Source organism: Macaca nemestrina, chromosome 20 (genome assembly GCF_043159975.1).
Source record: "Macaca nemestrina isolate mMacNem1 chromosome 20, mMacNem.hap1, whole genome shotgun sequence".
Classification (NCBI taxonomy): Eukaryota; Metazoa; Chordata; class Mammalia; order Primates; family Cercopithecidae; genus Macaca; species Macaca nemestrina.
The window spans coordinates 50273357-50289354 of record NC_092144.1 but is presented as its reverse complement, the minus strand read 5'-3'; the positions used below and the strand labels follow the sequence as shown (position 1 = coordinate 50289354).

Here is a 15998-nt window from a genome sequence, read left to right as displayed (position 1 = left end):
GGGAGGCTGAGGCATAAGAATCACCTGAACACGGGAGGCAGAAGTTGTAGTGAAATGAGATCACGCCGCTACACTCCAGCCTGGGTGACAGAGTGAGAATCTGTCTCAAATAAAACAAAATAAAATAAAATAATACAAATAAAATAACATGGTTTCCCTATTTGATAGATGGTGAAACAAGTCCCAGAGGTTAAGTGACTTGACCAGTGAAGAAAAGACAGAGCTGCCACTTGTATCCAGATTGTTTGGATCCTAAAACCAAAAGCCTAAAAAGAGAATAATCTGCGTCTTACCCCCAACCAAGAAATTCTGTCAATTCTATTGAGCTGAGAGAGAAGAACAGGCAGACTGGAAATATGAAGAAAGGGGAATGGCCCCGGAGGATTTCCAAGTGTGAATTCAATTTACCCTTATTCAGATGGGAGATTATAGGTTATATAACCACCCCCCAAATAAAGCAATCTCTTCTCCAATGACATTCAAACCCGGAAAACTTGAATCCCAGGGTGTTCAGATTTCGGTATAAGCTGATCTCTCAAGACCTATTTAGGCAGGATCTGGTGCCCAGGACAGAACCTGTTGACCTGGCACCATGGAGCTGGGAGGGGCTGTCACCATCTTTCTGGCACTCTGCTTGTCTTGCCTGCTTGTCCTCATTGCCTGGAAACGAATGAATAAGGCAGGAAAGCTGCCCCCAGGTCCTACACCAATTCCTTTCCTGGGGAACCTGCTGCAAGTTCGAACTGACGCTACGTTTCAGTCTTTCATGAAGGTGAGTGTGTCTGTCTCCTCTAACAGCGCTTAGAGCAACTAATCCTGTAGCCAGATTCACATAGAACCTTATGCCTTCTAAAGATAGACTCTCAGAAGCACAGACTTTGCAAATCTTAGAATTCTGAAATTCCAGAATCCTGAAATGTTGGAAACACACATTCTCAGTGCATTGAAATAAGACTTTCATGATCTCAGGACTTTGGAATCACAGTACATTATATTTTTAAACACAAGGACACTTTGACTCAGGTTGTCTTAGCGCTTTGAGACTTGGTATCATGAAGTCTAAGATTCTAGAAATTTAACATTTCAGAGAGAGAAGTATGAATCTTGGAATTTATCGAATCCAGGTCCATTATTTTATAGATGAGAACAGTAAGTTTTGTGGGGAGGGATGAGCTTTTGCCTAGGATGATAGAAGCCAAGACTTCCGTGCCTGTTTCCCAATAGTCCTTCCAAGCCCAGATTTACCTTGGTTCCTTAGTACCATGTTTATATCCCCCTGAAATCACCATCCTCTAAAATCCTCGATTGGCCTATACTTGGTACTCCAATCAGTCCCTCCTCTTGTGTTTTCCTTCGCTCCAAGCTCAGGGAGAAATACGGCCCTGTGTTCACTGTGTACATGGGTCCCCGGCCAGTGGTGGTTTTATGTGGACATGAAGCAGTGAAGGAAGCCTTGGTAGACCAAGCGGATGAGTTCAGTGGCCGTGGAGAACTGGCTTCAATAGAGCGAAACTTCCAAGGTCATGGTAGGTAGCAACGACAACAAAAACAATAAAACCAGAAATGACTGCAATGCACTCCCTCTATGCCAGGTTCTTTGGTAAGTAAGTACTCTACATGACTTATTGCATTGCCTCCCTTAGGAGAGCTGTTAACATTATACTAATGTTGTCAATGAAAAGCTAAGATAGGCCGGCGTGGTGGCTCACGCCTGTAATCCCAGCACTTTGGGAGGCTGAGGCGGGTGGATGACCTGAGGTCAGGAGTTTGAGACCAGCCTGGCTAACATGGTGAAACCTGTTTCTACTAAAAACTAAAAATAAAAATTAGCTGAGCGTAGTGTTGTATGCCTGTAATCCCAGCTGCTGGGGAGGCCGAGGCAGGAGAATCGCTTGAACCCGGGAGGCGGATGTTATAGTGAGCCAAGATCATGCCATTCTACTCCATCTTGGTCAACAAGAGTGAAACTCTGTTAAAAAAAAAAAAAAAAAGAAAGAAAAGAAAAAGCTAATATAAAGATTAGATAATGTCACACAGTAAGTGGTAGGATCACTTTATTTTGAGCCTATGCCATCTGACTCTAAACTGTTTTCTATGTTATTTCTGCTCTTATTTTTAATGGATTAGTGATATTCTTTTTTTTTTTTTTTTTTTTTTTTTGAGATGGAGTTTCACTCTTGTTACCCAGGCTGGAGTGCAATGGCACGATCTCAGCTCAGCACAACCTCTGCCTCCTGGGTTCAAGCGATTCTCCTGCTTCAGGCTCCCAAGTAGCTGGGATTACAGGCATGAGCCACCATGCAGGGCTAATTTTGTATTTTTAGTAGACATGGGGTTACTTTATTTTGGACAGGCTGGTCTCGAACTCCCAACCTCAGGTGATCCACCCACCTAAGCCTCCCAAAGTGCTGGGACTACAGGCATGAGCCACTGAACCTGGCAGTTAGTGATATTCTTTATGCACCCACTAAAGCTCTCATAGCCAACCTTATTTCTCATCTTCCTATACTCATCCACATACCTAACCCATAGGTCTCTGCCTCCTTCACTTAGGTAGATATCTTTCTCCCAAGCATCCATCTCTAACTGCCCATATCCTTCGATTCCAAGCAGGCTCACCACATGCTGTCTTTCTTTCCTTCCTTCCTTCCTTCCTTCCTTCCTTCCTTCCTTTCTTTCTCTCTCTCTTTCTTTCTCTTTCTTTCTTTTCTTTCTTTTTTTCTATTACCTTTTCTTCCTTTTGTCCATTGATCCATATTCATCAGAAAATCCATTCATTATTCTTTCTATAAAAACATCTTTCACTCTATTATTTATACATCGGTCAATTAACTATTTATTCATCTATCCATCATTCCATCCATTCATTAATTCTTTCATCTTTTATACGTCTATCGATCTCTCTATCCACTCTCCAAACGTTATCCATCTATCTCAAACCATCCATCCATTAACCATCCACCCATCTATTAAGTCTTCTATCCATCCATCCCTCCATCCATTCATCCATCCATCCATCCGTCCATCCATCCATCATTCCAGTCATAAACTCTTCCTTCCATTCATCAATAAAGCAAAATAATTTCATTAGATCTAGTGCATTGGTATAAGACTCTCATCAGTACACACATTTAGTAATTTCTAAATGTTTCTTACTACACGGTAACTCCTTTTTCGTAGGTATATCTATGTACAGGTGTGAGCTTCTGCGTACACATATGTGTATACATACAGAAAATCCAAGTATTACTTAGAAAAAAGAATTAATATCCCCATTCCAGGGCACTCTATATGGCACTCTGTCCATACATCCCTCCACCTTCCTATGCATTCACTCAGTTATTTTTTTTTTATTTATCCAGTTTCACCCCTCTTTCCTGTAAGAAACACTGTTTGGTCTCCCCCTATCACTCCTGCACTGATTCCTTTTTCCTCCACCTCAGTCTGGACTTTTTTTTTTTTTCTTTCCGAGGATCCTGGAGAGAGGGAACCTTACTCTCTTGATTGAGCCTTGAAGGTTGAGAATGGCTTCCTTGACAGCACAGTCTAGAGCTTTCATAATCTGTCCCCATCACTGTGTAGCACCGAGTTGAACACAGCAAGGGGAGGGAGGCAGAAGCCTGAGACTGAGATCTTGGCAGGTGTGGCTCTGGCCAATGGAGAACGATGGAGGATTCTCCGACGCTTCTCCCTGACCATCCTTCGGGACTTCGGGATGGGAAAGCGGAGCATTGAGGAGCGAATTCGGGAGGAGGCCAGCTACCTACTGGAGGAGTTCCGGAAGACCAAGGGTATGGGGGCCGCAAAGGGGAGGGCCACTAGGTGACTGGGTGGTTATGGAGCTCTCAGTCAAGAGAAGATGAGCTTTGGTGGGAGAAAGCTCTGGAATGGAAGAAGAGGGAAAATATTAAGAATCCACTGGGATTTCTGGCCAGCTTCCATATTAAAAGTTTACATGAGCTGGGCATGGTGGCACAGGCCCGTAGTGTCAGCCGCTTGTGGAGCTGACGCCGGAGGTTGCTTGAGTCCAGGAGTTCAAGGCTGCAGTGAGCTATGATCGTGCCACTGCACTTCAGTATGGGAGACACAGTGAGACTCTGTCTCTTAAAAAAATAACAACAAAACAGTAAACATGGAAGACCCTTAGAGACCACTTCTCTAGAAACTTTAATCAGTGGATCTCAGGGGGTCTGTGAGCTCTTGATATCCTATGCGGATTTTGGCGACATGTGACTTTGTGACTTTTCCTGAAGACAGGCTCAAATTTCATTACATTTGTATATCCATATTGTGGTAAAAAATACATAACATAAAAGTTACCATATTCGCCTCTTTAAGTGTCCAGTTAATTAGTGTTAAGTATATTCATGTTCTGAAAAAAATCTTTTGAACTTTTTTATCTTGCAAATTTGAAACTCTATATTCATTTCATTATGTTTTAAAAGGAGTTCAGTCCCACCATAAAATAAGGTCTAGAAACACTGGGATCTATAGAGAAAGGACACAGAGGCTGGAAAAAAAAAAACAAGACAGAAAAATAGGTAAGAGGTAGAAATAGAGACACATTTTCTCTGCATCCAAGGCGCCTTGCCTGGTCTACATGGGTGATTAACAGGTCTATATAAAAACTTCAAATGCCCATGTACCCCAGACTTTATTCATAAAATTGTGTATCTGTGAATATGTGCATTATTTTAGAGAAATTCTTCCCATATCTACTGATCTTGTTTTACAGAAGTTGTAGGTGAGGGCAAGGGAAGAATTTTGTTTTGTTTTGTTTTGTTTTGAGACAGAGTCTTGCTCTTGTCACCCAGGCTGGAGTGCAATGGCACGATCTCGGCTCACTGCAACCTCCACCTCCCAGGTTCAAGTGATTCTCCTGCCTCAGCCTCCTGAGTAGCTGGCATTACAGGCGCCTGCCACCACATCTGGCTAATTTTTGTATATTTAGTAGAGACGGGGTTTCGCCATGTTGGCCAGGCTGGTCTCCAACTCCTGATCTTGTGATCTGCCTGCCTCGGCCTCACAAAGTACTGGGATTACTAGGCATGAGCCACCACGCCGGACCAGGAAGGATTTTTTTAATTGCCCAAATGGAATCATCGTAGAGCTAGACAGAATTCAGGAACTTTTATAATGTGTCCCTTATCTCATTTTTCCCCAAATATGTGAGTCTCTAACATCAACACATTTAAGTAATAATAATACAAAATAATGATTAAGCTCAACTAGGTTTTCTTGAGTGCTTACTGTATGCCAGGCATTGTGCTAATTATTTTATACGGATAATGATATTGAATCCTCGTGAATCAATGAAATGGTTCCCAAAACAATTTGCAGATTGGACAATCTAGACCCAAAACACAAAAATGAAGTGGCTCGCACATGTAATTAAGTAGTAGACCTGGGACTCAGATGCATCACGGTGACTCCACACCCCATATTCATGACGATTACCTCCAACATAAACAATTTCCACTGCCCAGGTGCCCCCATCGACCCCACCTTCCTGCTGAGCCGCACCGTTTCGAACGTCATCAGTTCTGTTGTCTTTGGAAGTCGCTTCGACTATGAGGACAAGCAGTTCCTGAATCTGCTGCGGTTGATCAATGAGAGTTTCATTGAGATGAGCACTCCCTGGGTGCAGGTGCCCACCCAGCCACCTCTCTGTCCACGCACCAACCCCAGTTAACTAAGCACCTTCCTATACCCCACTTGATCCTCCCCACACCCCCGGGAGGTTAGTACAGTAGTTCCCCCTCATTGCTGGGGGATATGTTCAAGACCCCCGTGGATGCCTCAAACCATGGATAGTACCCAATTCTATAGATACTAAGTTTTTCTGATATATACATATTGTGATAAAATTCAATGTATAAATTGAGTGCAGTAAGAGACTGGCATTCATAAGTAATAAAATAGAACAATTATAACTATATTCTAACAACAGTTATGTGAATGTACTCTTTCTCAAAATATTTTATATGTAATATTTTTAGACTGCAGTTGACTGCACACATAACTGAAATGGTGGAAGGCAAAACCAAGGTGAAGGGGGAACTACTGTCTCAATAGGACCCAAGTTCCGTGAAGCAAAAGGGCCTCACCTGATTCTTAGACCCAGCACTGGACTTTGAGCCCAGCTGTCCAACTCCAGACTCAGCCCATGAGGGCCCCTGGCACCCATCAGTGACAAAGTCCCCTTACCTATTCCCACAGCTCTATGACATGTACTCTGGAATCATGCAGTATTTGCCAGGAAGACACAATCGCGTCTACTACTTGATAGAACAGCTCAAGGACTTCATTGCCTCCAGGGTCAAGATCAATGAAGCATCCTTTGACTCCCAAAACCCTCGGGACTTCTTTGACTGCTTTCTCATCAAGATGCACCAGGTATCTCTTCTTCCACTGGTCCCTCCCTCTCATTTTCTCAACCACTGGTCCCTGCAACTTTCTTTTTTTTTTTTTTTTTTTTGAGACGGAGTGTCGCTCTGTCGCCCAGGCTGGAGTGCAGTGGCCGCATCTCAGCTCACTGCAAGCTCCCCCTCCCGGGTCTATGCCATTCTCCCGCCTCAGCCTCCCGAGTAGCTGGGACTACAGGCGCCCGCCACCTCACCTGGCTAGTTTTTTGTATTTTTTAGTAGAGACGGGGTTTCACCGTATTTAGCCAGGCTGGTCTCGATCTCCTGACCTTGTGATCCGCCCGTCTCGGCCTCCCAAAGTGCTGGGATTACAGGCTTGAGCCACCGCGCCTGGCCTCCTGCAACTTTCAACCAATCTGCAAACATTGAGGGCAAAACAAAACAAAACAAAACATAAAAAAAACAAGCATTATTTCACAGGGTTTACTTTTATCTACAGATGAGTATAGAAACTGTAAAAGTACAAACTGTTACAGCTTTAAAACAGACTTTGAATCTAGAAATTTTAGGAATTTGGAAAATTTAGGAACTTGGAAACTTAAAATCTTCCACCTTATACATGCCAGAGAGTTACAACTGTAGTTTTGAGTCTTAGAATCTCATAAATTTAGAAATTTTCTGAAGTTTAAAGTTTAAGTTAACATTTAAGTTAAAATTAAAAGATTTGAACATGTAGGGACACAGGTATAGAATTTAAATTTCCAAGGGCAAAGGTTCAATAACATAAAAATATAAATTTACAAATGTATAAAACTCTAAGAAATGATGATACAGAAGTATTAACCTTCTGAATTTGTTTAGAGATATACATCTATTTCTATATAGAGCTATATCTCTGTTTCTATAGATATGTATCTCTATTTCTATATCTCTATAGAAATGTAGAAGGTTAATACTTCTGTATCACCATTTCTTAGAGTTTTATACATTTGTAAATTTATATTTTTATATTATCGAATCTTTGCCCTTGGAAATTTAAATTCTATACACTACTGTCCCTACATGTTCAAATCTTACAAGGCATCCTACATTCTTCTTCTCCTCCCATCCTCCCTATTGTTCACTCCATCCCATCCACCCCGGCTTCTGCCTTGCTGTTTCTCTAACACACCAGGCACGTTCCTGCCCCAGGACCTTTGTTCTGACTGTGTTCTCTCCCAGACATGCTTGGTTTACCCACCTATTGTTTCCCTATACAATAGACAAAAAAGCCAATGAGAAAATAAGACAATAGACCAAGCGCAGTGGCTCACGCTGTAATCCCAGCACTTTGGGAGGCCGAGGTGGGCGTATCAACTGAGGTCAGAAGTTTGAGACCAGCCTGGCCAACATGGTGAAACCCCATCTCTACTAAATGTTCAAAAAAAGAAAAATTAGCCAGGCATGGTGGCGGGCGCCTGTAACCCCAGCTACTCGGGAGGCTGAGGCAGGAGAATCGCTTGAACCCGGGAGGTGGAGGTTGCAGTGAGATGGTATCATGCCACTGCACTGCAGTCTGGGCGACAGAGCGAGACTGTCAAAAAAAAAAAAAAAAAAAAGGCCGGGCGCGGTGGCTCACGCCTGTAATCCCAGCACTTTGGGAGGCCGAGGCGGGCGGATCACGAGGTCAGGAGATCGAGACCATCCTGGCTAACACGGTGAAACCCCGTCTCTACTAAAAATGCAAAAAACTAGCCGGGCGAGGCGGCGGGCGCCTGTAGTCCCAGCTACTCGGGAGGCTGAGGCAGGAGAATGGGGTGAACCCAGGAGGCGGAGCTTGCAGTGAGCCGAGATCGCGCCATTGCACTCCAGCCTGGGCGACTAAGCGAGACTCTGTCTAAAAAAAAAAAAAAAAAAAAAAAAAAAAAAAGACAATAAAGACAGAAGAGAGTGACTCCATTCACTATCCCCTCACTCTCAGGATAAAAATAATCCTCGTACAGAATTCAACCTCAAGAACTTGGTCCTCACCACTCTGAACCTCTTCTTTGCTGGCACGGAGACGGTGAGCTCTACACTGCGCTACGGATTCTTGCTGTTAATGAAGCATCCCGAAGTGGAAGGTGAGTCCGCCCTGAGCTGCTTATCTGGTACGTCCCCCTCCCAACATAAAGAAGACATCATCTTGAAAATCTAGAATCCCACGGCCTCAGACTCTTCACCCTTTACAACTTCAGGGCGTGAAACACGACATCCCCGACTGTGGGGGTCATTTAACTTAATCTTCTACTTGGTGTCTGTGGCCTATGGCTGTTGTAACAAATTACCAGGAACTTAGTCGTCTAAAACAACACAAATGTATTATCCTTCTGTTCTGAATTTCAGAAGTTCAAATAGGCTTTCACTGGCTGACACCAACGGACCATCTGATTCTCTGCCTTTTCTGGGTGTTAAAGCTGTACTCCTTGTAATCCTGGGTTCACGACTCTATTCTCCATCTTCAAAGCCAGCAGCTTAGCTTCTTCAAACCTCTGTTTGCTTCTGGCATCACATCTTTTATTCTTTGTCTTTTCTTTTTGGAGACAGTCTTCCTCTGTTGCTCAGGCTGGGGTGCAGTGGTGTGATCTCAGCTCACACAACCTCTGCCTCCTTGGTTCAAGCGATTCTTCTGTCTCAGCCTCCCGAATAGCTGGGATTACAGGTGTGTGCCACCACACCCAGCTAATTTTGTGTTTTTAGTAAAGACAGGGTTTTGCCATGTTGGCCAGGCTGGTCTGAAACTCCTGACCTCAGGTAATCCACCCGCCTTGGCCTCCCAAAATGCTGGGATTACAGGTGTGAGCCACTGCTCCCAACCTCACATCTTTTTTTTTCTAACTCAGATTCTCCTGCCTCTCTCTTATACAGATACACAATATTCTATTGAGGGCAAATCTCAGCAATCCAGGCTAATCTTTTCGTCTCAAGATTCTTAATTTACTGGCATTTTCAAAGTCTCTCTTGTCTTTTTGTTACCCTTATATACATAGCCTTCCAGGCATTAGGTTTTAGAGACTTGGAGGTAGTTATCTCTGATGGCCATTATTGAGCCAACCGCCCTGCCAAAGTTAAATAGAATCCGTCTCCAATAACTTATGATCTGGTCCATTTGAGTAACTTTAGTAACGAGGAACTCACTACTTGTTTAAGGAAAATTCCCAATTTTGGCCCCTCTCCTTAATAATGCAATTCAAAACAAGCCAAAGGATTTCTCCTGGTGCAGATAAGAGACACTAACACACTTCCACTCAAACATTTCTAGTCTTACCTCCATTGTCTGAGTTGTCTTTCACCGGTCTAAATAATCAGGCCAGGTGCGGTGGCTCACGCTTGTAATCCCAGCACTTTGGGAGGCAGAGATGGGCAAATCGCTTGAGGCCAGGACTTCAAGACCAGCCTGGCCAACATGGTGAAACCCTGTCTCTACTAAAAATGCAAAAATTAGCCAGGTGTGATAGCACACACCTGTAATCCCAGCTACTTGGGGGGCTGAGGCACAAGAGTCATTTGATCCCGGGAGGCAGAAGTTTCAGTGAGCCAAGATTGCACCACTGCACTCCAGCCTGGGGACACAGCGAGACTCCTTCTAAAAAAAAGAAAAGAAAATCAAATCAAATCAAATATTTATTGGATGCTTCTATGTGCCAAGCACTGTCCTAGTTCCTTGTACACCAGATTTATGTAATGTTTACAACTCTATGACCTTGTCCAACCATCACACTCATTTTGAAGATGACAAAACACAAGTTCAGAAGGTGAAGTCACACAGGCCGGGTGCAGTGGCTCACGCCTGTAATCCCAGCACTTTGGGAGGCTCAGGCGGGTGGATCACGAGGTCAGGAGATCAAGACCATCCTGGCTAACATGGTGAAACCCCGTCTCTGTTAAAACTATAAAAAAAAATTAGACAGGTGAGGTGGTGGGCGCCTGTTGTCCCAGCTACTCTGGAGGCTGAGGCAGGAGAATGACATGAACCCAGGAGGCAGAGCTTGTAGTGAGCTGACATCATGCTACCACACTCCAGCCTGGCCAACAGAGCGAGAAGACTCCATCTCCAAAAAAAAAAAAAAAAAAAGGTGAAGTCACTCATCCCTAAACCCTAAAGTGCAAAGAGGAGTAACTCGATCAGTGGTGATCTTAATCAGTGACATACCCACTTGCCATTTGTGTCAATCCTGTCCTAGTCACCTAGCATGCCTCTTTCCCATTTTGTAAAAATCCCATATATGAGAGCCAAGTTGGCACCATGGCTTTCTGATGCTTTTAAATAAAGACCAAATGTCGTGGCAGCGTTCAAGACGCCAAGCTGCCTGTCTCCTGATGTCTGACAAGTAATTGAGCACCACCAGTGTGTCAGTTGTTAAGTCAAAGAAGCGACCAAACAGGCCGGGTGCCTGACTCACACCTGTAATCCCACCACTTCAGGAGGCCAAGGTGGGTGGATCACGAGGTCAGGAGTTCGAGACCTGCTTGACCAACATGGTGAAACCCCGTCTCTATTAAACATACAAAAATTAACTGGGCGGGTGGCAGGCGCCTGTAATCCCAGTTACGCTGGAGGCTGAGGCAGAAGAATCACTTGAAGGGGAGGCGGAGGTTGTCGTGAGCCAAGATCATGCCATTGCACTCCAGCCAGTGTGACAGGCTGCTTAAAAAAAAAAAAAAAAGCGACCAAACATGTATGGCTTGCATCTGAGATCTCTTCCTGTTGGAGCTTGGAATACATGATTTTCCCTGGCTTCCCTAACAAAAACACCTCCTGTTTTTTTTTTCTCTGTTCTCCACTATATTTTCTGGCCCCTTCCAGCTAGGATCCATGAAGAAATTAACCAGGTGATTGGACCACACCGGCTCCCAAGTGTGGATGACCGGGTCAAGATGCCCTACACAGATGCCGTCATCCACGAAATACAGAGACTGGTAGACATCGTGCCCATGGGTGTCCCCCACAACGTCATCCGGGACACTCAATTTCGAGGCTACCTTCTGCCCAAGGTGGGGTAGCCCCCTCATTGCCTCCCTTCCACTGCACTCCTCTGTCCCCCTGGTTCCCTACATCTGTAGTCCAACACTGATTTCTCCTAACTGCCCCATTTTCACCCCAGGGCACAGATGTATTTCCCCTGCTTGGCTCTGTCCTCAAAGACCCCAAATACTTCCGCTACCCAGAGGCCTTCTATCCCCAGCACTTTCTGGATGAGCAGGGCCGCTTCAAGAAGAATGAAGCTTTTGTGCCTTTTTCCTCTGGTAGGTTTCTCTGGTCTGACTTCCCCCCAGGCATGTGCTAAATCCACCCCCCAGCCACTGATCTGTATTTGAAGTTCAAGTCACAATGTGAATTTGAAGGTTATATCTTAGAACCATAAAGTTTTAGAATCCCAGAATTAGTAAATATTGGAACAATTAACCCTGATAGTTAGAAAAAAAAAAGTTAGGATGGTAATAGCACTAAACAGGGCATAAACCAACTGGCTGTTAAGAAGAAAATAAGATATATTTTCTATGTTTCCAGGCAGATAGCCTCTGAACCTTTGCCATTGATCTACAAAAGCAGCCATAGACAATATGTAAATGAATGAGTATGTGTGTGAGCCTGAAAAACTGTTTACAGACAATGAAATTTGAATTTTGTTTTATCTTCATATATCACAAAAGAGTCTTTTTTCCCCAACCATTTTAAAATGCCAAAAGCATTCCTAGTTTGCAGGCTGTATGAACACAAGCAGCAGGGCAAATTTGCCCTACAGACAGTCATTTGCCTACTGATGGCATAAAACCTATGTGCAGCAACATTTTAAGTATATATTGGTGGGGCACAATGGCTCACACCTGTAATCCCAGCACTTTCGGAGGCCGAGGCAGGCGGATCACTTGAGGCCAGGAGTTCGAGACCAGCCTGGCCAACATGGTGAAATCCCATCTCTACTAAAAATACAAAAATTAGCCAGGCGTGGTGGCATGTGCCTCTAATCCCAGCTACTCGGGAGACTGAGGCACAAAAATCACTTGAACCCGGGAGATGAGGTTGCAGTGAACCGAGATCATGCCACTGCACTCCAGCCTGGGAGACAGAGTGAGACCTGGTCTCAAGCAAACAAAAAACAACAACAAAAGTGTATGTTGTTTGGATCCTGGAGTCAGGGCAGCGGTTGGGAACCTGGACTCCACTCCACCTTTTAGAAATGGTGGGGCCTTGGTTGAGTCACTTCAGGCCCCGTCTGTGAAACAGGGATTCATCCCTCCAAACGATTGGAAGAGCGGCTTACAAACAGTAGGTGTTATTAATGGTGAGTTTCACTTTTTTTCTCACCAGTGTCTGGCACGTAATAGGCATTTGACAAACCCTTGAGGAACTGAAATGAACACAACCTTGAAACTCATGGGTCCTATAGAACCATTCCCTCTTGGAATGGGATGGAATCAGAGCCATCAGAGAAGTTGCAGGTCCTAGCTGAGCCTAACTATAGACACTCACTAAGCCTGTGTAACACCCCTTTATAAAGCAGGCACAGTCATGAGTCCTGAGGTGCTGATGAGGCAGCTGAGGCTCAGTGGGGTGGTCAGTCCAGACACCCCCGACACTCCATGACCTGTGCAGGTGCGACCCTTCCTTCTGTCCTCCCCTGTGCCTGCAGGAAAGCGCGTCTGCCTGGGCGAGGCCATGGCCCGCATGGAACTCTTTCTCTACTTCACCTCCATCCTGCAGAACTTCTCTCCACGCTCGCTGGTGCCGCCCGCGGACATCGATATCACCCCCAAGCTCTCAGGCTTTGGCAACATCCCCCCGACCTATGAACTCTGCCTCGTGGCCCGCTGAGCGCCACCTGCGGGGCAAGGAGGAAGCGGGGAACGCAGCTCTCCTCTCATGTTCAGGAGCACCCCTCTTCCTCATCTTACTAATCCTCACAGCATCCCTAAGAGGAGGCACCATGATTACAGAGTCAGCCAGGGTCACCTGAGAATGTACAGCTACGTGTCTTCCCCTCCCATAGAAGAGCAACGCCCTGTGCAAGATTTGCACCTCTGCCTGCAGGTTTCACGGTCACATGGTCACCGTGGCTTAGGTTTCTGGCTGCATCAAATTCTTAGTGTAGACCCTGTGTCTTCATGTTGTCCCTTTTTGTGTGTGCTGTGATTTTGACCAAAATGTAGTCTAAAATCCTTTCTGCTTGGTTCTCGTCTTTACCCACCAGCCCCCGAAAAGTCAACAAAGACCTCAAGTCTGTTGAGTGTAGCAAGTGTATTGTGTATTATGTGTGACAGCGATGTAGGGTACAGTCAACAGCTTGAAATGTCTTTCTTGACTTGTTATTATAGTTTCTGCCAGCTCCGCTCCAGTGACTTCCCCTGGGTAAAATGTCCCATCCTCACCCATCTTACTGACTCATTACCTTTCTCCACCGTCATCTCTTCTAATCTTCCTTTCTGGTTGCTCTTACTTGAACTCCCAATTCCAAATACTCCCCAGTCCATTTGTTTGTTTTGAGATGTAGTCTTACTCTGTGGCCCAGGCTGGAGTGCAGTGGCACCATCTAGGCTCACTGCAACTTCCGCCTCCCGGGTTCAAGCAATTTTTGTGCCTCGGCCTCCCAAGTAGCTGAGATTATAGGCATGTGCCACTGCACCTGGCTAATTTTTGTAATTTTAGTAGAGATGGGGTTTCGCCATGTTGCCCAGGCTGGTCTCAAAATACTGACCTCAAGTGATTCACCCACCTTGGTCTCCCAAAGTGCTGGGATTACAGACGTGAGCCACCATGCTTGGCCTCCCCACTCCATTTTTGACGATAGCTCGGTTGTTCCCACCTTCTATCATTCCCTTTCCAAACTCCATTAACTGACAACAATGTTCCCTCTTTTTCATTTATTCAGTCAATATTTATTGAATACCCAACAGTGCCGGCATAGTCTTCAGGGACTTGAAATCCATCAGTAAGCAAAACAGACAAAAACTCCTGCCTTCAAGGAGCTTACATTCTAGTAAGGAAGGTGAACAATAGAGCGCACAGGAAATAAATATGCGAAAGACATACCGCGTTAGAAAAGCAAGGCTGATAAGTGGGATACACATTCTGTGATTGGAATTGTAAATGGATGGTTAGGGGTGGTTTCACAAGGTGATGGAGCAACAAGCTATGAAGATATCTGGGAAGGGAGTGTTCCTGGTAGAATGATTAAAAACGGCAGCAGCTGGGCATGATGGCTCACACCTGTAATCCCAACACTTCAGAGGCCGAGGCAGGCGGATCACGAGGTCAGGAGATGGAGACCATCCTGGCTAACACGGTGAAACTTCGTCTCTACTAAAAATACAAAAAATTAGCTGGGCGTGGTGGCGGGCGCCTATAGTCCCAACTATTCAGGAGGCTGAGGCAGGAGAATGGTGTGAACCCGGGAGGCAGAGCTTGCAGCGAGTTGAGATCCTGCCACTGCGCTCCAGCCTGGGCAACAGAAGGAGACACCATCTAAAAACAAAAACAGAAACAAAGCAAAACAAAGAAACAAAAAAATGGCAGCGACCAGGCGCGAGGGTTCACGCCTGTAATCCTCATACTTTGGGAGGTCAAGGTAGGTGCGTCACCTGAAGTCAGGAGTTGGAGATCAGCCTGACCAACATGGTGACAACCCCATCTCTACGAAAAATACAAAAGTTAGCCGGGCTTGGTGGCGGGTGCCTGGAATCCCAGCTACTCAGGAGGCTGAGGCAGGAGAACCGGTTGAACCTGAGAGGCAGAGGTTGCGGTGAGCTGAGATTGCGCCATTGCACTCCAGCCCGGGCAACCGTGTGAGATCCTGTCTCAAACAAACAAACAAACCAGCAGAGTCCTAAGGCAGGAGGTTGTGTGCATCCAGGAATCCACAGGGAGCAGGTGTAGCTGGCATGGAGGAGGAAGACAGAGTAGGAGTGAAGGAAACGAGACCAGGGAGGTGATGGGGGCCAGACTGTGTGGGGTCTTATGTGCCAAGGTGAGGTCTTGTTTTTTACCCTGAAAGTGATTGAGGTCTTTGGAGGGATGGTGAGCAGAGGGTGACATGTACTGACATATTTTATGGGGCTCACACTAGCTATCATATGAAGGATATGAAAGCAAAGACCTATTAGCAAGCTACTGCAACTGGTGATGTTGACTCAGACCCAGCAGCAGCAGTGAAGCTGGGCAGAATATGGTAGATTTGAAACCTATTTCACAGGCCGGGCGCGGTGGCTCAAGCCTGTAATCCCAGCACTTTGGGAGGCCGAGACGGGCGGATCACAAGGTCAGGAAATCGAGACCATCCTGGCTAACACGGTGAAACCTCGTCTCTATTAAGAAATACAAAAAACTAGCCGGGCGAGGTGGCGGGCGCCTGTAGTCCCAGCTACTCGGGAGGCTGAGGCAGGAGAATGGCGTGAACCTGGGAGGCGGGGCTTGCAGTGAGCTGAGATCCGGCCACAGCACTCCAGCCTGGGTGACAGAGCGAGACTCCGTCTCAAAAAAAAAAAAAAAAAAAAGAAACCTATTTCACTAGCTGGTCTCTGTTTTGGGGCTTTAGGAACTGGATTCCTCAGGCCTCAGCCCAGCTGAGTTGGGGGCTCCCCAAAACCTCCACTGACATCTTGATTCCACTGCTTTTC

At 45.6% G+C, this 15998-nt stretch overlaps 1 protein-coding gene across 1 annotated transcript; it reads left to right on the top strand.

Moving 5' to 3' along the window:
• Positions 1-493: 493 nt before the first annotated feature.
• On the top strand, positions 494-13309 carry LOC105495623 (cytochrome P450 2G1). Its single transcript, XM_071086890.1, has 9 exons — positions 494-772; positions 1364-1526; positions 3642-3791; positions 5487-5647; positions 6220-6396; positions 8326-8467; positions 11191-11378; positions 11489-11630; positions 13019-13309. Exons 1-9 carry the CDS (start codon positions 593-595, stop codon positions 13198-13200), a joined length of 1485 nt encoding a protein of 494 aa, XP_070942991.1. The 5' UTR covers positions 494-592; the 3' UTR covers positions 13201-13309.
• The last annotated feature ends 2689 nt before the right edge of the window (positions 13310-15998 follow it).

What these genes read in the sequence shown, in the direction of transcription:
- LOC105495623 (XM_071086890.1), top strand. Translation starts at nt 593, where the DNA reads ATGGAGCTGGGAGGGGCTGTCACCATCTTTCTGGCACTCTGCTTGTCT. An exon ending in GGAGTTCCGGAAGACCAAGG is followed by an intron (nt 3,792 to 5,486) that starts GTATGGGGGCCG and finishes TCCACTGCCCAG; the next exon opens with GTGCCCCCATCGACCCCACC. An exon ending in GAAGCATCCCGAAGTGGAAG is followed by an intron (nt 8,468 to 11,190) that starts GTGAGTCCGCCC and finishes GGCCCCTTCCAG; the next exon opens with CTAGGATCCATGAAGAAATT.